This window comes from Staurois parvus, unplaced genomic scaffold (genome assembly GCF_062004578.1).
Source record: "Staurois parvus isolate SC_StPar_1 unplaced genomic scaffold, SC_StPar_1.0 ptg000176l, whole genome shotgun sequence".
In the NCBI taxonomy this organism is placed as follows: domain Eukaryota; kingdom Metazoa; phylum Chordata; class Amphibia; order Anura; family Ranidae; genus Staurois; species Staurois parvus.
The window spans coordinates 783,044-809,622 of record NW_028317972.1 but is presented as its reverse complement, the minus strand read 5'-3'; the positions used below and the strand labels follow the sequence as shown (position 1 = coordinate 809,622).

Here is a 26,579-nt window from a genome sequence, read left to right as displayed (position 1 = left end):
TGTGCCTCCCCACTACTCAGGGTAGCACACAGCAGCCAGTCCATGTCCATCTGTATTGTGGAACTCCCTGAAGGACACACCCTCACTTCCTTGGACTCAGTCCCACAAACAGTCTTACCATTTCCTGAAGCAGGTGTCATAGCCTTCACTTGAGTGCGTAGTCTCTCCTCTGCTTGGCTTTGGCCACCCAGTTCATCCATGCAGCTATAGGATGATACCGTGGCAGGCACTTCTGACTCCTTGGCACCCCCTGCAGGCACAACAGGTACTTTTTCACTGTTGCCAGAGGTGGCTGCCAACATTTTTAAAAAGGAATCTGGGCTTGCAGATGAAGACTTTTGCTCAGTAGCACCCTCATCAGTGGTATTCCATAATCTGGGGCAGGAAAAGATACCATGCCCAAACTGACCACATTCCAGGCAGGGTATGGTTCCACCGATAACCTTCTTGGGATACGGAACAACATCTCCCTTGTAGCCCCTTCTCCTGGTTGCCAGGCTTTCTCCTGTTGCTATGGGAGATGGCACTCTCCCAGCTGAACTTTGTGGGTTCCTCCAGATGCGCTGAACTCTCATTTCTGCGTTGTCACAATCCTCTGCAGACGACACTCCTCTTACAGGGTCCGCAGGCCTGAAGTCACATGTGTTGCTATGGGCAACCACATTCTTCTCAAACTTGTGGTCAGGCTGTCGCTCCTTCCTTGCACTCAGAGCCGGCTTGCCTAACACAGATGCAGTCCTTTGCTTTGATATGCAACTTTGCAATGGAGGCTGAGACAAAGGGCATTTAGAGACAGTGTGCCCCCACTCCCTGCACCGCAAGCATCGCTCTTGCCAGCGTGTCTTGTCCAGGCTCCCCACATTGCAGCCTTTTTCCAGCTTAGGACTCTGCACATTCATAGCTGGTCTCCTTTCACCAGTGTTGCCAGCAGCAACAACATGCACTTCCCACTTTGGCAAACTTTGTTCATCCATGTATGGGGCTTGTTCTGGGGATAACAACCCCTCCAGCCATAGGGCTCTGTCTCTCATTTCCGCAAATCTTTCTTCTTTTCTTTGCTTTGACCACCCCATCTTCACAGTCACTTCACAACACTTTTGCACAGTCCAGCAACCAAGAAATGAAGCACTGTCTCTTTAAGGCAGGTTCTCCTCACCTGCACACACACCAAATTGTGCTGTCCATTGCACAGAAACACAGTTCATATAACTGATGAACTTACTTTTGCAGGGATCTCCAATTATGCCCGCATCCTCCACCATATGTGGGAACTCGCTTCAAGTGGTAGAGCTTCTTCAAAGCACACGGCAACTCGCTTATTTTTTAAGGGCCTGTTTGCCCACTTTTATTTAAATGACAGTTCAATAACATAAAGGTTTCCCACGCAGGGGTATCCACCATCACACGAATTCAAATGAACAGTATTCAGCCTCCTGGCTTGTATGCAGTTTTAAGTCTGCCTCCTGCAGACTCTTCCCAAAGTATGGCACTAGCACACAGCTAGTCTGGCTTCCACCTCTCCTAGGTGTAGCCCACCTGACTCCACGGCAGAGACCTCCTGCCTGCCGGGGTGGAATCCTCCTGCTGGGGTGGAGCCCTCCCGACTCCGTTTGCCGGGGTGGAGCCCAGAATCATGGCCTGGCTTCCCCTAAAAGGCCTGCACACACCTGTGCAATCAGCACGCTGGCTGCTCCCAAAATATGGGCCCAGGATTGGAGATTTCATCCCTCCCAAATCTCTAAGAAATCTCCAGGCTACAGGTCCCAAAACAGGCTTTACCAACCAAAGAGGAAACTGATAAACCAGTTTTCTCTGCATTAGGAGATCTGCCTGGAGCCCCTCAACCTGTAAGGTTGAGAATCCTGGGCCTCCATCGTGCTTTCCACCGTGGCAGGATACCGCACTGCCACAATATATACACATGTACATTATCCTTAACAACTTAAATATTGTACACTAAATAAACCAATGTGATTTAAACGCAAAAAAAAAAAACAAAAACACACGTGATCACTGATAGTGCTAAAGTGAATGACTGTAAAACATTACAGTGAAGCAGTCTCGTGAAAAACCAATTCAACAGCAGAAACTGTGAGAAAACTGTGTCCACTTCTATTGCGTAAAGAATGAATACCCTTACCAAATAAAATAAATCACATGCCTTATAATCATCTGGGCAGGATGATTCCACACAATATGCTCCACCAAGGAGATCCTCACAGCCTCATAGATGTACTCCTCTAACACCAGTCTCCATGCTCCAATGATGCCCACCATATATAGAATAAAGTATAGTGTAAATCCGTATATTACCAAACAAATATACTTTATTAATATGCGTACATTTTATGTCATCTTTCAAACCGCCATAAAATGAAGTAACTGAAAGCCAGACCTCTTCACAGACTGCTTCACTGTTACGTTTTACACAGTCATTCACTTTTGCACTATCATTGATCACGTGTGTTTTTTTTTGCGTTTGAATCACATTGGTTTATTTAGTGTACGATATTTAAGTTAAGGATAATACACTATGTGAATTTCCTTTTTTTTGAGGTTCTTATTGGTCTCAGGAGTCAATTTGGAAGTTTTTCAACATGAAGATTTTCCTTTGAATTTACTGAGTGACTAAAATTTTGAGTGACTATTACATATATTTTTTTGAGTGATTATATTTTTTTAAGGACATTATTCATTTATTTTGTATTTTTGGATATTTTTTCACTACTTTGATTTATTTATACTATTTGCACTTATTTTTTAGTCAGCATATCACTATCCAAAAGCAGAGGGGCTGGCAGGAACACCAGGGATTTCACACAAAGGAAGCTATACAAAGAGAACAGGATAGATTTTCATATACGTACAAGCTACAGCAGGCACATATGAAGAATATGATATGTACACATTATTTAAACATAATTCGGTGAATTCCCTCAGATGTCAGTGTCTGTGGTAATGTATAAATGTGGTGAAGGAACAGCTGCTGGATAAGTAGCTAACAAGGAGTTAAAACGGGTGAATGATCACAATGCTGATTTATAAATTACCCCATATACACTGCTCAATAAAATTAAAGGGACACTGTGAGAACACATTAGATCTCAATGGGGAAAAATATCATGCTGGATATCTACCGTATACTGATATAGACTGGGTAATGTGTTAGGAATGTAAGGATGCCCCATTGTTTGCTGGAAATGAAAATTATCAACCTACAGAGGACTGAATTCAAAGACACCCCGAAAATCAAACTGAAAAAATGATGCAGCAGACTAGTCCATTTTGCTGAAATTTCATTGCAGCAACTCAAAATGGTACTCAGTAGTTTGTATGGCCCCACGTGCTTGTATGCATGCCTGACAATGTCGGGGCATGCTCCTAATGAGACGAAGGATGGTGTCCTGGGGTATTTCCTCCTAGATTTGGACCAGGGCATCACTGAGTTCCTGGACAGTCTGAGGTGCAACCTGGCAGCGTCAGATGGATCGAAACATGATATCCCAAAGGTGTTCTATTGGATTTAGGTCAGGCGAGCATGGGGGCCATTCAATGGTATCAATTCCTTCATCTTCCAGTAACTGTCTTACATACTCTTGCCACATGAGGACGGGCATTGTCGTGCACCAGGAGGAACACAGGACCTACTGTACCAGCATAGGGTCTGACAATGGGTCGAAGGAATTATCTTGATACCTAATGGCAGTCAGGGTGCCATTGTCTAGCCTGTAGAGGTCTGTGCATCCCTCCATGGATATGGTTCCCCAGACCATCACTGACCCACCACCAAAACGGTCCTGCTGAATGATGTTACAAGCAGCATAACGTTCTCCTCAGCTTCTCCAGACTCTTTCAGATCTGTCGCATGTGCTCAGGGTGAACCTGCTCTCACCTGTGAAAAGCACAGAGCACCAGTGGTGGACCTGCCAATTCTGGTGTTCAATCGCAAATGCTAATTGAGCTCTATGGTGTCGGACAGTGAACACAGGGCCCACTAGAGGACGTTGGGCCCTCAGGCCACCCTCATGAAGTCTGTTTCTGATTGTTTGGTCAGAGACATTCACACCAGTGGCCTGCTGGAGGTCATTTTGTAGGGCTCTGGCAGTGCTCATCCTGTTCCTCCTTGCACAAAGGAGGAGAAGATACCGTTCCTGCTGATGGGTTAAGGACCTTCTACGGCCCTGTCCAACTCTCCTAGAGTAACATCCTGTCTCCTGGAATTTCCCCCATGCTCTTGGGATGGTGCTGGGAGACACAACAAAACTGGCAATGGCACGTATTGATGTGCCATCCTGGAGGAGTTGGACCTCCTGTGCAACCTCTGTAGGGTCCAAGTATCGCCTCATGCTACCAGTAGTGACACTGACCCTAGCCAAATGCAAAACTAGTGAAAGACAGTCAGAAAAGACGAATAGGGAAAAAAATGTCAGTGGCCTGCAGCTGTAAAACCACTCGTGTTTTGGGGGTCATCTCATTGCTGCCCATCTAGTGCACCTGTTGTTAATTTCATTAACACCAAAGCAGCTGAAACTGATCAACAATCCCCTCTGCTACTGAACTGACCAGATCAATATCCCAGGAGTTTAACTGATTTGATGCTATGCTCTGATTAAAAAGTGTTCCTTAAATTATTTGAGCAGTGTATATACTGTATATAATTGTTTTTTTTTTTTAAACTTAACATTTTGTTTTTTCTACATTTTTCACAAAACGTATGCAGCCATTTAAGCAGAAATAGTGCTTTTCACCAATAAGCTAAGAAACTGAATAGACTGAGATTTCCTGAAGAAGTTGGTCAGTTTCCTCTTCTTCAATAATTTGCATTCTAATTATAGTCTAAAGTCTGTTCCAGGAGAGTTAAACCAGCAGGCAAAAGGACTGGAATTTTTCCCAGACCAGACGAGACTGTAGAAAGAGCAATGCCATGTAAGCGCCCACTTTGGCAAATAGACAGAACAGTGTAACATGACTGAGAACATCCTATAGGACAGGCAGGTGTGGAGAAGGAGGCAGAAGTCCTGTCTTCTTTCCATATCCTGAAAGCACATGTGCAACAGACTGGAAAGTGAGACGGCTGGAAACGCTTCATAAACTTTTTCAACAGTAGTCCTATGAGATTTTATATTTTACTTAGGCCTCTTGCACATGGTACTGGTGTTTGAGCACAAAACACTGTACTGACCTTTTTCAAGCTGCAGTGTGCAAGAGGCCTTACTGGTGGAAAAGCTGAGCTGGATGAATGGTAAACATTGGTACACACGCCAGGAGTTGTCGCAAAAGAGGAGGCACCAATCATTAACCCAGCCCTAAAGATAGATTGACAGACAGATAGAAAAATAGATCAACAGGGATTATTGGTTGAAAAGACGGAGTAGAAACTATGATGGCTCAGCAGTTGTATTCTCCTACACACCACCAGTTCAATGTTTTAATCACATGGGATTATGTAAAGGAATGTGAGACTGTAATGACATGAAAGAAGTATGAAAAAAGCCTGCAAGTAACAGAGAAGGTTACGCTAACAGCCTATACAATTATGCAGGCCATAGACAGGTCGTTTATCAGCCGAATTTTGGTCCGCACGAAAAATTTGCCGATATTCACGCCGTTAGTGGGGCCAGCCCGCCGGCCGTTTTTCGTGCGGACCAAAGTTCGGCCGATAAACGACCTGTCTATGGCCTTCATTTATTTTTATTGGTCATGTTGGAAAATCCACAAAAAACGGCCGTTTTTCATGGACATTAGTGGCAGCATAGGCAACGGGGCCGACCGATTTTTCGTTTATTGGCCGAAAATTCGGCCGATAAAGGGACCGTCTATGGCAGGGGTGGGCAAACTTTTTGACTTGAGGGCTGCAATGGGTTCATATATTGGACCCGGGGGCCAGACTAGCTGCTGGCCGGTCCAGCCACTACCATGCCATCCATAGTAAGCATAGTAATTAATCCCCCATAGTAATTCATTCCCCATATAGTAATTCATCCCCCATATAGTAATTCATCCCCCATAGTAATTCATCCCCCATATAGTAATTCATCCCCCATAGTAATTCATCCCCCCTATAGTAATTCATCCCCCCTATAGTAATTCATTCCCCATATTAATTCATCCCCCATATTAAGTCCCCAAGTCCCCCCTGTGTCAATTTACTTACCTTTGCTCCGCGCGTTCCTCTCGCCGTGCTCCCGCTCCATTCCGGTCTTCAGGGCGGACTGTGAGAGGAGCCTAGGTCCCGTCACGTTCGTCACGCTGCCCCGCCTACACACATCCTGACAGCCAATCACTGGCTATCAGGATGTGAGTGGCAGCGAGACTGGCCAATCATTGCATTTGAGCGAGCTGCCCTGGCTGTTTTTTTTTGGTATCACGCTCCGCGGGCCGGATTAAAAGGTCCGCCGGGCCGTATACGGCCCGCAGTTTGCCCATTGCTGGTCTATGGCCTGCCTTAGAGTGAAGCAACTTAATTCAACAAAGCTTTTATGCAAAATGTCTCTTTAAAAGGTTTGTAAAGTCAAAACTTCTTCTGTAGTTTTGATAGAAACTGTCAGTTTTTATTGCGGTCTGTGTCCCCCCTAGGGAGACCCACCCTATTTTTTTGTCTTGGTTTCCATTGTCAATGGGACAAAAAGTGATGGGAAATCCAAAATATAGGGACACCTATTTTCTCTCATTTCCTGTTGTGTCTTTGACAGGAAGTGAAGGGAAATCTCTCAGCTGGATGCAGATAGCACCAAAAATAAAGCCCTCAACATGGTTTTTAACCATCCCTTTACACTTTCCAAAATGAAAAAAAAAAGTAGTAGTAGATTTGGTGGCAGTGTCCCTCAGTTAACGAGGAAGGAAAAGAAATCCCAGGAGCCGCAAATCACACAGAACCCTCATGTGAAGTGGAAGTAGCCTCAGCCTAGACTCCATCCAGCTCACACCCCTGACATGTTTTGCCCCACCCACAGGTCTTAGCCATGGAAATCCCATGACTAAACCCCATGGGTGTGGCTAAACATGCTGGGAATGTGGCCTGGACAGAGTCTAGGCTGAGGCTACTTCCACTCTTCACATGAGGGTTTTGTGTGATGTGTGGCTCCTGGGACTAATTCTCCTTCCTCATTGACTTCTATGGAGCTGAGACAAGCTCTTTCACTGCCTGCACTCCCAGCAGTTGTCAGCATATAAAGGACCTTATACGCCATATAAACCAAAAGGGGCACCATTAATTTCTTTGCATAATGTCCCAAAGTGACTAGGTTCTGGATCAGAGTTTTCAACATAATTTGATGGGTAACAGGAAAATATGTTTCACCAGAAATCACTCTTCCCCAGAAACTGGATACTGAAATCCCTATAAACACCAGAAGATTGATCTCCTACATGGTTCGGGCAGCAAGAATGGTATTTACAAGATGCTGGAACCAGTTGATGGAGGTATCTCACTATTTTAACCACTTGTTGACTGCATTTTACTGCGGGTGGGTGGCTCGTTTAGGCACAATCATGTACCTGTATGCCGGCAGTGGCTTCCAGGTTCAGGGTGTGTATGCACGCCCACTCCAGCCGGTTCCTGCTTTCACTGGACACAGCGGTATTTTGTCAGCAGGTTTCAGCCAATGATTCATGGTGAGACCTGCCAATCGTCTGTATCCAATCGCAGCCCAGAGTCCTGTGTTGACAAACACAAGGCTCTGTACAGAGGGAACAATCTGTCTGTTCCTTCTCCCTGCAAAGCAGATATTTGATAAAAGCAGCACACATTACACATTGTTAGGCACACAGTTAAACCTTTGATTGGCCCTAGATGTTAACCCCTTCCCAGCCAGTGTCCTTAGTACAGTGGCAGTGTATAGTATCACTGATGACTTTATTGGTGTCACTGGTGCTGTCAGTGGCAGTTCGTGTATCTCCCAGCCAGTGTCAGATTGCCTGTGGCACTATCATAGTCCCACTATAAGTCGCTGATCACTGCCATTACAAATATTTTAAAAAATACAGTATATTTACATACCATAGTTTATAGACACTATAACTTTCACACAAAGCAATCAATATACACTTATATTTTTAAATCAAAGATGTAGCAGAATACATTTTGGCCTACATTTGTGAGTAAATTAGTTTTTTTTAATGTTTTATAGCAGAAAGTAAAAAAATTAATTACATTTTTTCAAAATGAATAAGACTTCTTTTGTTTATATAATAGTAATAAAAAAGGCAGTGGTGATCAAATACCACCAAAAGAAATCTCGATTTGTGTGAAAATATTATATGAAATTCAACTGGGTACAGGGTTGCATGACCGCGCAGTTACCAGTCAAACTAGTGCAATGCCAACTAGCAAAAAATGTCCTTGTCAAGAAGGGGGTAAAACCTTTTGAAGCTCAAGTGGTTAAACAAAACTGAATTAGATTATGATTAATGACCAACTTACATACACCCTCCAAAATAATCAAACCAAGTTTCACAAGATGTGAGATTCTTGGTTTGATACGTGTCGGTGAATTGACAAGGCTTCAGGAGTACCCCTCTTAACTCATTCTGGTAATTTCTCCTTTTCACTACCATTTCATTTTCTTTAAATTTACTACTTCTCTCATTTCTTTTTTTTTCTGTATTACTTTGCAGCATGAGTTAGTAATCTGTTACAGTACAAGTCTTGAGTATCCCCTAGTATCTCCTATGATTGGGCTGTCATTACAATGTGCATTGTCTTTGAAGGCTGCATACATGTCATTAGCAAAGCGCTTACAACCACCATGACTGAGCACTTGCTCAATGTAACCTAATGATCAAGCTGTATTTTGTATATCTACATTTACTACAACTTCTGGATACCCAGGTTGCCTGTAAGATGATACTTTTATTCCCAATGGGAGAATTTCTTGTTATTATTTTAAAACGTAAATAAATAAAAGATTGAAATACAAACAAGTTTGGTTAGGGTTACAGTTTTCACTACAAATATACATAAAGAAGCAACTTTGTATGAATAAAGTTATACCTCAGCACACTGACATTTTGCAGCTCTTTAGCAGTCATCCTACTTTAGCCTTCCACCTTACAGTGGAGATGTCTTTGGAGTTTTATGTATGGTACTCTACACATCAACCCAGTAAATATGGTCCTTGCTCTAATTTCTAGCTTAAATCTCCTGTAGCAGAACAAATCCCACCAATGGACACATCCAGCCTATTTTAAGGGGTTAGACACAGTCATCCCCTGCCTTGCTTTGTAGCTGCACCAGCAAAACCTACTAAGAAACCAGGGACTTTGCTCACTAGTCTAGAAAACCTGCATCTAAAACCTAGACAGCAACAGGTACCCAAACTTTTGGGGGTGTAGTTGCCATGGTGGCTTCAAATCTTGTAAAGTTGCAGTCAAATCCGTAAAAGGATGGTAAATAAAGGTAATTCTCATCAGTAATACAGCTATATAGGTTTGCAGCACTGATGTATTAACTAACTGTGTGCAGCACAAAATCAGACCCCTTCACCCCAAGGACTCCATAAAATGTTTTTCTTGTGTTGCAACTTTGTATTTATTCTCTAAAATTGATATTTTATAAGCAAAAGGAAGCCTGGAAGAGTTCTGCCGTAAATAAAAATCAGCTGTGGCAGACACCCTTGCCTTCTGAATGATAGCGTTGCTTAGTTGGGCTTAGAAACCAAAGGATTTACTAAGGCCGTACAAAGCAGTGCAAGCTTGTGCCTGTTACCAGGCTACAAGCAGCACCGAGAAATATTCCGACTCTACATCTGTCACAGTAAAGCAGCTGTTGCTGGGTACAGCCCCTGCATGCCACACATAAAAAAAGGGCAAGGGCATGCTACTGCCTGAATGTTGGCCAGTGTTTAACATTCTTATGTGCCAACAGCCAGAAATGCAAAAGGTTAGCACGGCAGCAAATAAAGAACCCATTGTTCTTGCTTTTATTTTATTTTTACAATTTACAAACAAGAGTCAGATCAGAAGATTTGCCTGTATGTGGTGCATGTTTTAAAAAACAACTAGCATATAGTTTCATGATGATGACTTATGTTTTGCCCATGCAGGTGAAAGCAACAGATTCATTGAAAGGGTCAACTAGCATCTATGCTGCTGGGAGCTGCTGTATCCCATTGGGGAGATATTCCTTCACTTTCTGTCCCATAGCCAAAACAGGAAATGAGAGGAAATCCTTCCAAAGTGAGGGAATCCTGGGGTGTCACCAGAACTAGTGTCCCCATTGGAAGTTTTCCCCTCTATTTCTGTTCTGGCATCAACCCAAAATTTGGGATCTTATTTCACATTCGATAATCATGGTAAACAGAACAAATAGATCTCCCTAACGGGGCCATAGACAGCAATTAAACCTGACAGGTTTTCTAATCCCTCTCCACTCTATACAAAACCAAATGAAAAAAGTTTTGCCTTTAGTAATAATTTAAAGCCTGGCTCATACCAATGCAGTTTGCGTTGTGTCCATTTTGCAGTGCTTTTTAGCGGTGCATTTTGTAGGTTTCTTTATGCAAGTTTTCACGTATTTTGCATTTTGTGGGCCAACTGGTTGTTGGGCAGATTAAAAAAAAAGCATCAAAAACATACTACATGTGTTATTTGTGGCATCTCCACTGAAGTCTATTGAACCAACAACGCAACATCTTGCGTTTAAAAAAGCCCCTGACCCTTTCCAAAAACGTAGAGGCTCACCAAATCATAGATGTGAACATGTCCCATTGGAAACCATGTTAAATAGATTGTAGTACGTTTCTGTAAAAAGCACTAAAAACCACACTGGCGTGAACCAGGCCTTAGTGAACATTTGATTTACCCTGCATGTACCATCATTGTAAATATCTTCTATTCAGTTGTGCCTAAAAGTTTAATGTATTTTACTAAGTTAACTGTATTTTAGTTATTGGTGACGTATTTTAGACTGGTTGTGAATATTTTGATGTGGGATTCCCTCACCTAAGTTCCTGGCTGTGTTCTGCTAATTTCAAATTTTGAGTATTCCTACATATCTTGGGCTGTTGCTACTCCTCACATTAAAGTCTCCATATAATATACATAAAAATCTAGAATGGATTGTAGGAACTTCTCAAAATGGGCACTGCAGGTGTGCAGACTGGGAAGCTCAGTGAAGACATCTTGCCAATATGAGAATACAAGAAACTGTGAAGTGGCTTAATTCCTTAGGACCTAACCAACACTAAAATATCAGGGTGGACTGACCTTTTAATGTTAATCAAAGCTCTGTTCTTAATAACCCAGTTTGCCATTGATGTCACCCCACTTAAATGGTGATTCAACATATCTATAGATTTACATTTGCTTTGTTTAGGTTCAATGCAGATATCTGCATAAATCAACTGAGCACACAAACACAATACACTGTAGACACTAATCCAATGCCAGGCTCCACATGACACAAGATATGTTGTTGCCATGGTAACAGTCAGAAAGGTAACAATCTGCAAAGTTAAATGCAGTTCTGGTGCACATAGTATAAATGGATTAGTCAGCAAAGTAACCATTTGGTGTAGAATGAGAAACCCAATCAAATCGGCCAAGGTACAATTCTTAGACTTTGGCCACTTAAAGGCTACATCCACAAAAAAGTGATATCCCACTTTTGATAGATCATGGTAGGCTAAAGTACCCTGCTGGCCTCTTACTCATTTTAGCAACTCCTTACACAGAGCTGCATGTGTGAGCTCCTTTCTTCAAAGGCTTGGCTTGGCAATATGAAGGGTCTGATCCACTTGTTCCCTTCAATTTATAGAAAAGTGTAGCATCAGGACACAATACATAGTCTATAAACAATTGCCAGCAAATGAAAGGAAAGCTGTTGCTTCATTATTAAAAAAAAACCCACACACAAGAAACAGAACATTGCCATTTTTACACCTTTTCTGAGAATTGAAGAGTTATGATGGGCACTGATGAGGCTGCACTAATGGGCACTAATACACTGCACCGATTTACACTATCAGTGCAGATTCATCAGTGCTAATGTGTCCTGTCAGGATTGCCAATTATTGTCTCTCCTTTCCTCACACAGTGACAGCGCATGAAGATAGGAAATGCTCATAACCTGCAAGTTCGTTTACATGGGAACAGCTGTGATTGCACACAGCTGATCACATGGTAAAAGGCCACTGTGATTGGCCCTTTACCTCAATTTGTGATCTGTTGTATGCAAAGGACACAGCGGTCACAAAGCACATCCGATGCGCACCCCAGGGGGCACCCAGGTGATGCGTAATGGGAAGACGTCTATGGGCGCTGTGACTAATCGTCCCTTTGTGATACCATTTTGCCCTGTTTCAGTTTTCTTCCCTTTGTAAAGCTGGACATGTTTCACAGACATTCTACACTGTTTGTTTAGGGTAATGTGACCTGGTAGTCATTCACCTCTAATAGGGCTTATACCGTATTGTTGGGTTTGTTGTGGGTGGGGGTGAAGTTGTATATACTGAACTGTGTTTAATAGAGTCATTCATTTTCACCCTACACGAAGTTCAGACTCCTGGTTTGGGAGAGCAGGGAAGAGAGTGTTTTGAGCTATATTACCTGCCTTGGCAGAGCATTGGAAGCCTCGCTTGAAAAGGGGACCATTGGCTGAGACGCACTGCTCCGCACGAAGAAGCCCAGGCGGAACGGTTCCGCCACAGACGCCCTCCCAGAACAAATTATTTTTGTGCCGCTGCCCTTCAGGTTGGACTTGGCCTTCCCAGATATTCTCCAAGGTGCTGGCCCCAGTCCTGGCATTGCTGATACAATGAGGGATTGGCGTGACAAGTTATCTGGGCAACCTGCTCCTGCGGGCAGACTCCAAGGCTGCACTGACAGACAATATGGAGATCACGGTGCACTCCCTGCAGGACTTCAGATGGGTCTTGAACCTCAAAAAGTCTACCCTAACCCCTACCAGGAGGCTGGAGTGTCTGAGACTGAGTCTCAACTCAAAGATGTATTTTTGCTGGCTGACGAGTTCCGAAAGCTGTGGACTACTCTTGTCCCAAAAGCAGTCCTCCCTGCGGTCTTGCATGCAGGCTCTGGGCTTTATGGTGTTCGCCTTCAAGGCAGTCCCATACGCGCAGTTCCTTACTAAAGCTCTGTAAAGGGAAATTATGTTCACATCAGACAAGTCTCCCACTTCCCTGGGCATCCAGATTCATCTGGACCAGTCGACGAGGCCCTCCCTCCCCTGGTGGCTCCGATTCCTCCTTAAGGCTGGGAAGTCCTTTCTCCCCTCCACTGCATGGTAGTAATAAATGCTGCTGTCTCATCTCCACCTTAAACTGTCTCTGTGCAACACATTGACTTTCTGTTAACTTAGGGTAAATGCTGCTGTCTCATCTCCACCTTAAACTGTCTCTGTGCAACGCACTGACATTTTGCAAAAAACTTAGGATAATTAGTCTATATCTTTTCGTCTGTTTGTGGTGATTGATTCTCACCTCCTTTTGCCTTTCTGTGATCAGAAAATAAATAATCTTTTATGACTTTGGCCTGTGTCTGTTCTTTTTTGACCAACATCTCCCCCCCCCAATTCATCCGATCCTTATCAGTTCCTAATTGGGGCAGAGATGAGTTGCTCATTTGATCATCTCCCTATAAATTTAGACTAGCTCATGGGGAGGTCACAGACGCGGAGCACAGTCGCAGACCGGGGGGGGGGGGCATTTTTTCCTGCGTCAGTGCATTTTCTGCTAGAGTGTGATGCAGCAATTGAACACAGCAGTTTAACTAAAGCAGGATAACTCAAACAGCAGGTAGATAGAGCAAGGAACTCTACTGCACGCTGGATGGACTGCAAGCCAACATCTTCTACAAGTCTGATTCCCACTTCATCTACCTTTTAATATGCCGCCTCTACTCCTTTTCATATTACTATCCTGTGTTCTCAAAATTTTATTTTTTTACCCCTCTGCTCCACCTCATCTCACTCTCACTGCTACCATCACCTCCTGCTGATACTTCACTCACCTGCTGACCCAAACACCAGGACAGGAAGGCATGTGCACTCATATACATCCCACTCCCACCTTGCTTTCCTCACTCTCTTTCTCCTAACCTCTGGGGATATCTCCCCAAACCCTGGTCCTCCAGTATCTCACCCCCACACCAGCCACCCCTTCTTCCACCAGGAATAGCTGCAATCCACTCAATTTAATCTCTATCCTCGTGCTCCTAAAAATCACCCTCCCTTTCTCATGTGCACTCTGGAATGCCCGCTCGGTCAGAAAGGAGGTGGAGTTGGTTTGATTCTATTCCCACTGAGCACCTTTCAAGTCCTCCATAACCCTCCCTCTCTATCCTTTTCTTTCGAGATTCACTGCATTCGGCTGTTTTTCTCTTATTTCTCTGAGGATTGCAGTGATCTACTGGCCTAGATCGATGTCCGGCTTTCTTGATGACTTTTCTGCTTGGCTACCCTACTTTCTCTCCTCTGAAATACCCACCATCATTCTTGGAGATTTTAACATCCCCATTAATGTTAACAACCCAGCTACATCCCAACTCTTCAACCTAACCTCATCTTTTGCCTTAACACAATGGACTCACTCTGATGGGAATACATTAGACCTTGTTTTCTCCCATCTTTGCACTCCCTACAACCTCACAAACACCCCCTTTCCTTTCTATGATCACAATCTCATCACCTTCACAGTGTCCTCGTCTTCAAACACTTATCCCTCCAAGCAGCAATTACCCGCAGAAAGCTTCACAACTTAAACCCTTCTCTTTTCCACTCTGCAACTGACCACCTCTATGACAGAATCTCTCTCCTGTCCTGCCCTGACTTGGCCACTGCTGTCTACAACAGTTCACTTTCATCCACACTTGCTCCCCTAACTACACGATGTATCAGGCCCCGACCATTACAACCGTGGCAGACTGACAACACCAGAGATCTTAAGAGACATAGTCGTGCACTGGAGCGATTGTGGCGTAAAACCAAATCTCAGCAAGCTTTCACCCCATATAAATCTGCTTTCTTAAAATACAATTCCTCCCTCTATGCTGCCAAGCAAGCCTACTTTGTCACTCTTATTAATACCTTGTCATCCAGTCCTCATCGTCTCTTCTCTACTTTTAACCTTCTACTTTCTCCACCTCACCCAGTACATCACTCACTGCTTACGAGATTGCAAATCATTTCAAAAACAAGATTGATGCAATTCGTAGGGGCAACTCCACTGCACGGACATCTATCCCACTTAGCATACCTTATACTAAACCTCCCTCAACACTTTCCTTTTTTGACCGTGCTACTACTGAAGAGGTCACTAAAGTTTTCTCAGAAGCCCCGTCTCACTACCTGCCCCCTGGACCCTGTCCCCTCACAACTACGACGGTCACCTTCTTCTATCTCATGCTCCCTCAATCACATCTTCAATTTCTCCCTATCTAATGGTGCCTTCCCCACCCCTCTAAAGCATGCGCACATCACTCCCATACTTAAAAAGCCCTCGCTGGACCCCACCAAGTTGAACAACTTAAGACCCAGCTCCCTGCTCCCATCTACCTCTAAACTCTTAGAACGCTTCATCTACAATCATCTGAGCTCCTACCTCACTGACAACAACCTTCTTGACCCTTTACAGTCCGGATTTCGCCCACTACAATCCACTGAAACTGCCCTACTAAAACTCACTAATGATTTACTAACTACAAAAACCAATGGCCACTACTCCATACTCCTACTACTTGACTTCTCTGCGGCTTTTGATACTGTTGACCATCCCCTCTTCCTCAAAAAAAAAAAACTGCACTCTCTAGGCCTCCGATACTCTGCTCTCTCATGGTTCTACTCCTACCTATCGCAGTGCTCCTTCAGTGTTACCTATAACTCTGTCACCTCCTCTCCACTTTCTCTTTCTGTAGGGGTCCCTCAAGGTTCTGTCCTTGGACCCCTTCTCTTCTCCATCTACACCTCCTAGCTTGGTCACTTAATAAACTCCCATGGCTCCAAGTACCATCTTTATGCTGATGACACACAAATGTATCTTTCTACTACTCACCTCACCCCTTTAGTCTCCTCTCGCATTACTAACCTACTAAGTGACATATCGGCACGGATGTCACTCCACTTCCTTAAACTCTATCTTTCGAAAACTGAGCTCATACTATTCCCTCCAGCCCATTCCCCCTCCTCTGACTTCTCCATCAAGATCAATATTACAACCATCAGTCCCTCCCCTCATTCAAGGGTACTAATCCTAGACTCCCATCTGTCCTTTCAGCCACAAATCCAATCACTGTACAAATCTTTTAGACTTCACCTCTGCAACATCTCCAAGATATGCACATTCTTAACCTCGGAAACTAAGAAGCAACTTATTCACTCCCTGGTTATCTCTCGCCTTGACTATCGTAACTCCCTCCTCAAGGGCCTACCTCATCGCACAGGTTATTCCCGCTTCAGCCTATGATGACTGCTGCTGCCAGACTCATCCACCTTACTAACCGTTCCATATCTGCCATCCCTCTCTGCCAATCCCTCCACTGGCTTCCCATTTCCCAATGAATAACATTCAAAACTTTAACAATAACATATAAAACCATTTACAGTATAACTCTGCCCCAAATTACGTCACCAATCTGGTCTCCAAATATCACCCAAACCGTCCTCTCCGCTCCTCGCATGACCTCCTGCTCTCTAGCTCCCTTGTCTCCTCCTCCCATGCTCGTCTCCAGGACTTCTCCAAAGCCTCCCCCATCCTCTGGAACTCTCTACCCCAATCTATCAAACTATCGCCAACTCTGCCCACTTTTAGGCGATCTCTGAAAACCTCTCTTCAGGGAAGCCTATCCTGCCTTCAGATAATAACAGAATCTTCTATTCCTCCTACCAGTCCATCCCCCACAGTTATTACCTTTTGTACCACCAGCCCCTCCCTCTTAGATTGTAAACTCCGAGGAGCAGGGCCCTCATAATCCTCTTGTATTGAACTGTATTGTTGCTGTATTGTCTCCCTTTATATTGTAAAGCACTGAGCAAACTGTTGGCGCTATATAAATCATGTACAATAAGAATAATGAAGGGTGCCAGCCTGTCCAGTTGGGGAAGTATCCTGGGTCCAAGATCAGCACTGGATCACTAGACTCTGAAGGATGCTCAGCTACTCATCGTTGTCCTAGGACTTCAAGTGATTATGCGGTCTTTTGAGCCCTGTTTGGATCTTTTCTGGGGATTCAAGGTCAGGAGCCTATTGGTCAATGCCCCAGCAGTGGCCTATGTCAACCACCAAGAGGGAACGAATAGTGCTGGAGACAGCCTACATTTTTAGGTGAGTGGAACAGCAAGTTTTGTCTCTCTCCATCATGTACAATTGACAGGCAACTTACCTCAGTTGCCAGAAAATGGAACAGGGAAGTGGTGCCTACACCTGAATGTGTTTTATCAGATCTGCCTACAGTGAAAGACCGCTGATGAGGATCTTCTGGTGACCTGCCTCACCAGGAAGGTTTCAAGGTTTGTGGCGAGGACACGGCACCCACTAGTGGAAGCAATGGATGTGTTGGTGGCACAGTGGGACCAGTATTGTCTCATTTACACTGTTCCTCCTCTCAAGCTGCTCCTTCACCTACTGTGCAGGATAGAGACTGAAGGGATATTGGTCCTTCTGGTAGTTCCAGACTGGCCCTGTCGTCCACGGTGTAATGGTGTGGTGCAGCTGGTCATGGATGCTCCCAGGTGATTGCTTCTTTGGGAGGACCTCCTTTCCCAGTGTCCAGTCTATCACTCTGGCTTGGACAGCATGGCTATTTAATCCAGGTTTTGAGGAACACAGGCTTGTTGGGTGTAAAGGAAATTTGTAAATTTCCTGTATAAAATTGTATTCTATTTTATATGCTTGGCCTATGTATTGCACACTGCACTCATTGTGCACACAGCACCAATAATGTTTTGATTATATATTTGAGTTTGCACTCCTTCAAGTCCTAATTAGAAATTGCCTATGTAACGGCCTTTGCTACCATAAAAGTACAATTGTAATATTAATGTGATAACTACGGAATTGTGCATAAAAAAACTTCAAAAATGCGCCAAATAAACAGAACAGTTATCTGGAAAGTTGCTGAGTGTATCTATTTGTGTCTGTTCCCTACTGCAGTAGTTAATTTGGAACCACTAATCAATATGAGGATAGGAGCTGCCTATTGATAACAATTCCAGAAAATTGGGTTTGGTGATCCCTGCAATGTTGAAGGCATGCAAGTCTACCTCTCGTAAGATATAATCACACCTGTAAGGCTCATCTTCCCTGGTGCGAGGCTCTGGGTGTCCATTCATGTTGCTTCTCATTGGTTCAGGTTTTTTGGCCTTTCTCCAATGGGGCGTTGCACAACAGCTTGCCTTAAGTACCATTTAAGGTAGGTTTCTACCCTTGTATTTTATTTCCGCATCCCTTGGCCACACATTTCTTGATCTGCACTTTCATCCATGGGTTTTGTCTCCTGTATATTCCTCATTGCTGCCGTGGGACCTGAAATTGGTTCTTTCAGCCTCAAGAAGCCTCCTTTTGGAAGTAATAGGGGTATTCACCCGCTTATTCAAAGTTGCCTTCTTGGTCACCATCATTTTCATGTGGTGGGTGTCAGAACTTGCGGCCCTATCCTATAAGTCTCCCTCTCTAGTCTTGCACAAGGATAAGGTGGTTCACTGTCCATGCCCTTTCTTTCCTCCATAGCTAGTATGGGTTTTTCACCTGAATGAGAACATTGTCCTGCCTTCTTTGTGTCCATGGTTGTTGCATCCTATGGAGGTTGCACTCTTTGGAAGTGGTCTGGGTGGTTCGTTTTTGCCTGTCTGAATACAGAGGTCAGATTCTGTTTCTACTATATCACATTGGATTTGGCAGATGATTGTTCTGGTGTACGCCATTAAGGGTCAGGCTCTTCCCTTCCCCTTTGCAGCATGTTCCACAAGGGTGATTAGTGCCTCCAGGGCGTTTGTGTCTCAGATTTGCAAGGCAGCTTCCTGGACATCTGTGCACACTTTTAAAACTTGATGTGTTTGCATCTTTGGATGCTTGCTTTCACCGCAAGATTTTGCAGGCCGCTGTTTAGGATTCCTTGTTGTTTTTGTTTCCCCACCCCTTCTGGAGACACTGCTTTGGGCCGCCCCTGTGGTCAAGAATCCCAATAGCTTTTTCCATCAGTGAACATAAGAAAAAACAGGGTTTTTGTTACTCACCACCAGATACAACACCCACCCCTATTCTTTGGAATTTATAGGTTTGACACTGCTTTGTGACTAACTGGCTTGCCTGTAGCAGAGAGGGGGTTTATACAAGCTAGGGCTGCACATAGGCTGTGTTGCGTTCTTTTTCTGCCTAGTGTTCTACTCCTGTAGGTGGTGTGGCGATTGGACACGGACAACCATTTTGTTAAGGTCTACCATCTTGTATCATACTCTGCAAATGTCATTCTCACTCCGTTCAGTCTTCACCCTCTATTTTTGAATGGCATTTGGTGTGTGTGTATGCTGGGGTCACAACTGCATCAGGCACAGCTGGATACGCCTCATGGTTGTAAACCCAATTAGCTGGCCCCATGATGTCTGTCAGACTCTTGCCTTGGCCTGGTCGTAAAGCTATAAATCAGTCAGTCACTGGACATGAAAAGCATTCCAGAGTGGCAGTAAAACATACATCCCACTTGAATCACTTTTTCATACAAATTCATAAATCCCGACAGGAACAAGGCCCATTAAAACAAAGCATATATTCAGATAGGTCATTTTAATATGAGTCACCTGACACCTTACACCCCGATGTGGCACCCACATGAGAGTAGAAAGCAATATGTTTTTATCTGGAACGGTAAGATATGTCATATTTGGTGTCTGGACGTTCAGAATATGATTCTGCATATTATTCTACCAGTGGATAAGATGCTACATGTACCTATGGAAGGTTATTGACCATGGTAAAAACTTGAGAGGGATCTGGGTCACAGCCTAGGTCTCCGCCTAACACCCCTCCCCAAATAAGGCGATTGGCCCTTGGCTTCAGTAGCCATCCCCTGCTGGGACACTAGAAAAGGCTGTCATGCCTGGAGAGAGGTATGAAGAGATTCTCCCTTTTAACATCAGGAACCAACTTTGGGAGAAAAGGTACCCTTTTGTTCAGGACACTTGAGCTCTGCTTAAACCAAGGACTTGTGCAAGTATCCTACCTTCTTAAACTTCTTTCTTTTATCTCTCTGTTGTGTTATTGCTCTCTCTATTTATATATATATATATATATATATATATATATATATATTGGCTACATCTTTTCTGTAAATATTTTTATTGCACCATTTTGACCTTTTTAGTAATAAATCCTATTTTCTGAAAAGTGTTGAACTGTTTCTAAAGCTCTTTCATGCAAATTAAAATCCCTATCTCTGAAGAGTGCTACTGTGTGTTTTAACCCTTTGCATACATCTGTCTGCGGTGACAGTGTGTATACAGATGCTTATTCAAACATCATAGTGTTACTGCTAAGATTTGTGAGCTTCCTCCTTCTCTATAAAAAGGTGGCGGTGGCAGTGTGAAGGGCTAATTGCAAAATTAACCTGACCCAGTAACAATCGCTCTCAGGCTGCTGGTGCATAGATTGTGGTTGAGAGAACTGGAAAATCTTTGTGCAGGGTGCAGCTGAGAGTGGCATTATTACGCAAGCGGCAGCGCAGTTTTAGATTGACTGGTCCTTCGATCACAAGTTGGTGAGAAGGGCTGGGGTCTGACGCCGTGCCCGTCACAGATGGCGCTATAAATCCTATTGCCAAGAATCAGAAGAGCTGTGTGTCAATGAACTCAGAGAAAGGGATTTCACAGTAACAAAAATTCTGTTTTTACAGTATAAATCGCCAATGTCTGTGCCTGCACTTTTGCATTGTTTAAAAACAACATGGCATTAGCCATAATTTCCTTTTTAAACCAGCTGGACTGCATACCTTTTCTTTCATAGGAGTTGTCTCTTTGTGCACCTGTCTCCTGCTGAACAGCTGTACTACCCAGCCAGGAATGGGTTAACACCACTGGCAGCCTATCCAACAGGATCTGTTCAATGTGGACCAATCCTAGCCAAGTTCTCAGGGCTGCAGGTGTTTTTGCAAGTTAAAAGTTTTAACTCTCCCGCTGCCAACTCATCTCTGGCAAACATTCAAAGAAACCAAGAACACAGCAGCTAATAGCATGCCCAGAAAGATCCACTGGGAGTTTTTAAATCTACAACATCTGGCTGGACACGTGTTTTCTTTTTGGTGATGCAGCCTAGGGCTTTTAGTCAAAGAAATAAAAAAAAATCCAGCTGAAGTGCAAAGTCAGGAGACAAAGAGGCTTCTGAATTCAATAATTCATTACAATTAAAAGCGGTTGTAAAGGCCCAAGGTTTTTTACCTTCATGTATTCTATGCATGAAGGTAAAAAACCTGTGTGCAGCAGTGCCCCCTGCCCCCCTAATACTTACCTGAGCCCCATCGTTGTGCACAACAGCCTTGGCTGTCTAGGGTCTCTGCCTCATCATTGGCTGAGACAACAAGCAGAAGCCATCACAGCCAGTCAGCCAATGGGGAGAGAGGGGGAGGGGCCAAGCCACGGCTGTGTGTGTGTGAATGGACACATGGAGCAGCAGCTTGGGAACACACCTGCTCGGGTTCCCTCATAGCAAGCTGCTTGCTGTGAGGGCACCCAACAGAAAGGAGGAGCCAAGAGCGCTAGCAAGGGACTCGAAAAGAGGAGGATCCAGGCTGCTCTGTGCAAAACCACTGCACGGTGCAGGTAAGTATAGACGTGTTGATTAAAAAAAAAAAAAAAAAAAAAAACCTTTAGAATCACTTTAAGTAATATGAAGTCATGTAATTGCAAAGAGAGAATAAAATGCAAGTTTGATACAAGACAGCCTTACACATTATGCGCCTATGACCTATCGGTGTTGCATTATATGCCAATGCTGACGGCCCCATTCACATCTGAGTGATTTTCTGCTTAACGTTTATAGCTCTAAAACGCTCAACAAGCCACATCCCATACATTTCAATGGCCCTTGTTCACATATGAGCATTCAGTCACCTGAAGCAAAACGCCTGTCACTCAAAAAAGTACATGAGCTTCTTTTTAGCAGATTACCAGCATTTTTGGCCCCATAGACTTCAAAAGAAATGCCTGAAAATGTGTGACTTAACCTTTTTACGAGCGTTTTGTTGTGTGCTTTCTGCTCAAATAGCAACTCTCCACCGCTAATTCCCCCCCTCTCCTCCTAGTGTTTTCTATTGGCTAAACAAAAATGCCTGAAGCTGTAAAGCGCTTGTAATATGCTTCTAAAAAGCTTGTAATACACTTCTAAAAACACTCATATAAAAACGCCAGTAAATCGCTACGCTCAGGTGTGAATGCAGCCTTACAAAACATAACTGTATATCATGTTGGACAGCACTGCTTTTAGAGTGGCAGGGATGAGAAATCCCCAATGCATTATGGAAGTGAGTTAACTCTCTTGATTTCCATTTGATAAGGCATCTCAAGGAGGAAAGGAGCTACAGGAAGTGATAACCCAACTTACATTGTAAGTTAAAGGTATGAGACACAAGAAAGCATGACATTAGGTCAGTACTCACTAACCCAGAACAAATATATCAAAAAAGCCTTTCTTGACTGTAGTGTAATGTTCCTGACTCAAACTACTGAAGCCAGAAGTTCATCATAACAGTCAGGCAACTATCATTTTTAGAAGGACAACAATGGTGTTTCCCATTTTTCATTGGAACAATTTACTTTTTTTTCCACTTTTTACAGTGAAAGGTGGAAACTTCATAGTGTTTTTAATCTTGCAGCTCTGCTATATAGGATAAACACAAACAACTTTTATAGGCCGGCAAACTGACGCAAATGCCATTGACAGTTTGATAGAACCCACCTGTCCAATCACTCTCTATCTGTGCCCTCCTTACAACATTTTACAATTCCAAAATGCTAGCTAACAAAGTCCCTATCATGACGAAAAGGTCTCATGCACAATGGACATTATAAAACAGCCAGTAGCGATTAGCTGTAAAATGCTGCAATAAGAAAGTGAGTTTTTTTCGTGTTTTTGCATTAGCTTTTTTCAACCTTCTTTAGTGTTTTTCAGTGTTTGTGTTTTTAAGCAAAGTTATACTCCCACAAAATCTTCAAGCTCAAAAACGCTCATAAATGCCAGATAGCCTTTTTTAGTGTTTTTCAGCATTAGAACATTTTCACAGGTAAAAAACTCCTCTTGAAACCCACTAGTTCTGGGGGGTTATTTCCAGCCAGAAAACGCTCCTGCAAAACACTGCTGATTAAAGCCTGTGTGTGTATGAACACCTAGGATAACATGCTGGGACTGTAGAGAAAAAAACACAAGAAACCAAAAACAACAGCTGTAAAAACGTCCAGTGTGCATGAAGACCAAAAGTTAAGATACACCAATACTCGTTCTGTTTTATCACAACTGTCATAACTTCTCCCACTTGTGTAGTTAGAGGCACAAGTTTTTTTTCCAGAAGGGGGGCAGTACGTTTATGTATGTTCATGGAGTTTTTTTCAGCAGTATCCAGAAAACATTTTAAAAATATGGAAAAAATGGGTTGTGCAATAAGAAACACAAACATTGACTGTCAGGTTTAATTTTCTTTGGTATTAGTTTCCCACACCACCCTGTGGGAGAGATTTACTAAAACTGGTTCACTCAGCATCTGGGGCACCTATGCATGGTAGCCAATTAGCTTCTAACCTCAGCTTGTTTAATTAAGCTTTGTCAATAAAACCCGGAAGCTGATTTGTTTCTATGCAGAAGTGAGCCTAATTATGCACTCTCCAGCTTTGGCAAATAAACCCATGTGTTCGGTGTTACAAATGAAGATCACTTCTTGATATGGCAGAATACAACCTTTAGGCTAGGTTCACAATAATGCGGTGAGGTATATCGCATGTGATTCGCACAGGAACCGCACTGCATGCCTGTGAAAATCACATGCGATTTCTGTGCAGTGCGATTGGAGCCATACATTATCTATGGCTCAAATCGCACTGCACCCAAAAGATGCAATACTTTTTTTGGGTCCACACTAGAATCAGATCACGAGTATTTACACCTATGCGATCCGATTCTGTACATCGCACCACGTTTTGCGTACCGATTTCGGAGTGTTAACATACACACCCGCATCGGTTCGCATGAACGGGGTGCAATTCTGATGCGGTGCAGAATTTGCACAGAAAACGCTGCGAATTCCGCACTGCGTCAGTGTGAACCCAGGCTCACCCTCCGTTCACGCCAAATCCGACTTTGAAATCGTGTGAATTACAGTGACGTTGCACGATTTCAAAGTCGGGGGACCCACCGATTTCAGGTGCGATTTGCAACACATCTGGTACAGATGTCGGTGCAAATCGCACCAAAAGTAGTGCATGTACTACTTTTGAAATCGGTGCGGCTCCGACCAAGTCAGAACCGAACTGATATGACCGCTCCAATTGCGGACAACAGGGTGCGACTTGGAATGCAATTTGCAAATCGCGTGCCAAGTCGCATCCAGTGTGAACCAGGGCTTAGGCCCCTTTCACACAGGTGTTCGTTTTTCATCTGACCATTTACGGATGAAAACCGGACACACATGTATTGCTCTGGACTAGCGGATATAAACAGATGATCATCTGTTTACAATCGTTAATGTTTGCATCCGTTAACATCTGTTTTTTTTAAAACTACCAGAATGGATGAAAAACGGATGTAAACGGATGAAAAAGCAGATGTAAACTGATGAAAAACTGACAAACTGATGAAAAATGATTGATGATGTGAACTGATCCGTTTTCTTCTTGGAAAAAATGTAACTGAACTGATGAAAAAAAACGTAATGTCCGTGTGAAAGGACCCTTACTATACCCACTCCCCTCCTTTACTCCATTTATCATGTCAGACAGCAAAATAAGTAGACCCTCAGTACTTTAAATGGAAAAGACATTTTTAAATACATTGTTTCAGGAGACCATAGACAAAACCCATGTAAAACACACTAGGGGCCTGCTTAAAAATACAGTCGCCATGCCCAGGGCAACCAAATTCCATTACCTTTCTTGAACAAGTCAAAAAATTAAAGCATTTGATCACCTGTAACTGTAAGCTGTAATCTTATTACTTTTCCATTACAATGGTGTTGTAAGATAAGAAACACTTTTACAGGTCAGGCTCTGACAGAAAGACAATGCCATTGTAAAGGTCTTTGCTATGTAATTAGTAGATTTATTTCTACAGGTCTTTACATCACATCTAAGAATGATCATTAAGAAAAAAAAGGGATAGCGAGGGGGCAATCTGGGTCCGAAATATGGCCGTGTCCTTTAGTGAACTTGTAGCCAGGAAATCTACTTCCTGCATTAAAATATTTTCTCACATTATTTAAAAAGAAAACAAAAATCTACTTTTCTGATCAACCATTCTGCCTATATTTTTTTAGGCTGAGCACTGTTTCAGTGGTTCTTGTTCTAGTGGGGTTTTTTTTGTTTTATGGATGACCTCAGTTTACCAATACGGGGTCACCTCTAGTAAAAGACTACTGGTAAATCAGTCTACATCAGCCTCTGAATTTATACATTTCCTTTCCAAGTCTAGAACAATGAAACAATTGAGTCGCTCAAGTCTGAGCCTTTTCTGCTCAGGGATGTCAGTCTACCGACAACCAGCAAAGCTGCTGTACATAGCCGTGACCATCAGCAACAAATGCAGCCTCGTTTATGTATAAACAGCACATTACAGCCTGGGTACCCCTCTGCCTTTGCACCCCATGTTCATACCTGGAATATATTCTTCTGGTAGGTGGCTGGTGCAGTCCATTGTTAGCCAGGAAAGCCATGTATCGGAGAAGCTCATACAGTCACAGTTTTGGAAGAGGCTGTCGTACAAACCATCCACGCAGCTTGCAGCTGAGGCAGAGAGAGAAAGAGACGGCTCAGTGATAAGCCAAGAGGCTGCCAGCCCTTTTTCTATAACAGTTGTGTTATGGCAGCTAGGAAGTGATGTATGTTACACATAAAGTCTCACAAATCACTCCCCCTGTGTGTGATGTCATGCAACGCTTTATTGTCAGGGGACTACGAGGAGGGGTAGCTGTGCTTCTTTTTTTTTTTTTTCCCTCTTTCCCTCCTTCTGCTCTGTGACCCTGCCCATCCCCTCCTGAACACAATGCACCAGTGGCCAGTCCAGTATTCTGTGAATCAGATCAAGGAAGAGACTATAGCACATAAACCCTCTTCTGGCAGACATGGGGAGACTTGCTAGTTTATCGCTGGGAAGTGCTGCTTTTGAAACTATCTTGCAGCAACAGCATGCAGACTATAAATCCCTGTCTTATCTTCTGGAAAGAAAAAAAAAAAAAAAGACTAATTGCCATTTCAACACGCTGTCAACTGATTGTTTAAAGGACTTCCCTGTGCCCAAAGGTATAAACAGATTCAAATGTTAACCCTTTTTGTGCTAGAGAAAGCTAATAGCATGCTATGATCTAGAAGAGACAACCTAGACTCTACTGTGGAACTAGAGGTCCCAGTCTGCCTTGCTACCATCTAGAACCTGTAATTCCCG

General features: G+C 43.5%; 1 protein-coding gene across 1 annotated transcript in view; it reads right to left on the bottom strand.

The window, feature by feature from the left end:
* The window catches only part of GPSM1 (G protein signaling modulator 1), a 396,418-nt gene extending 370,377 nt beyond the window's left edge, over window positions 1–26,041 (bottom strand). Inside the window, exon 1 of the mRNA XM_089677029.1 lies at window positions 25,793–26,041. Within this exon, the coding sequence (XP_089533155.1) occupies window positions 25,793–25,851 (59 nt within the window). The 5' untranslated portion in view covers window positions 25,852–26,041. The remainder of the gene's footprint in view (window positions 1–25,792) is intronic.
* Window positions 26,042–26,579: the final 538 nt, after the last annotated feature.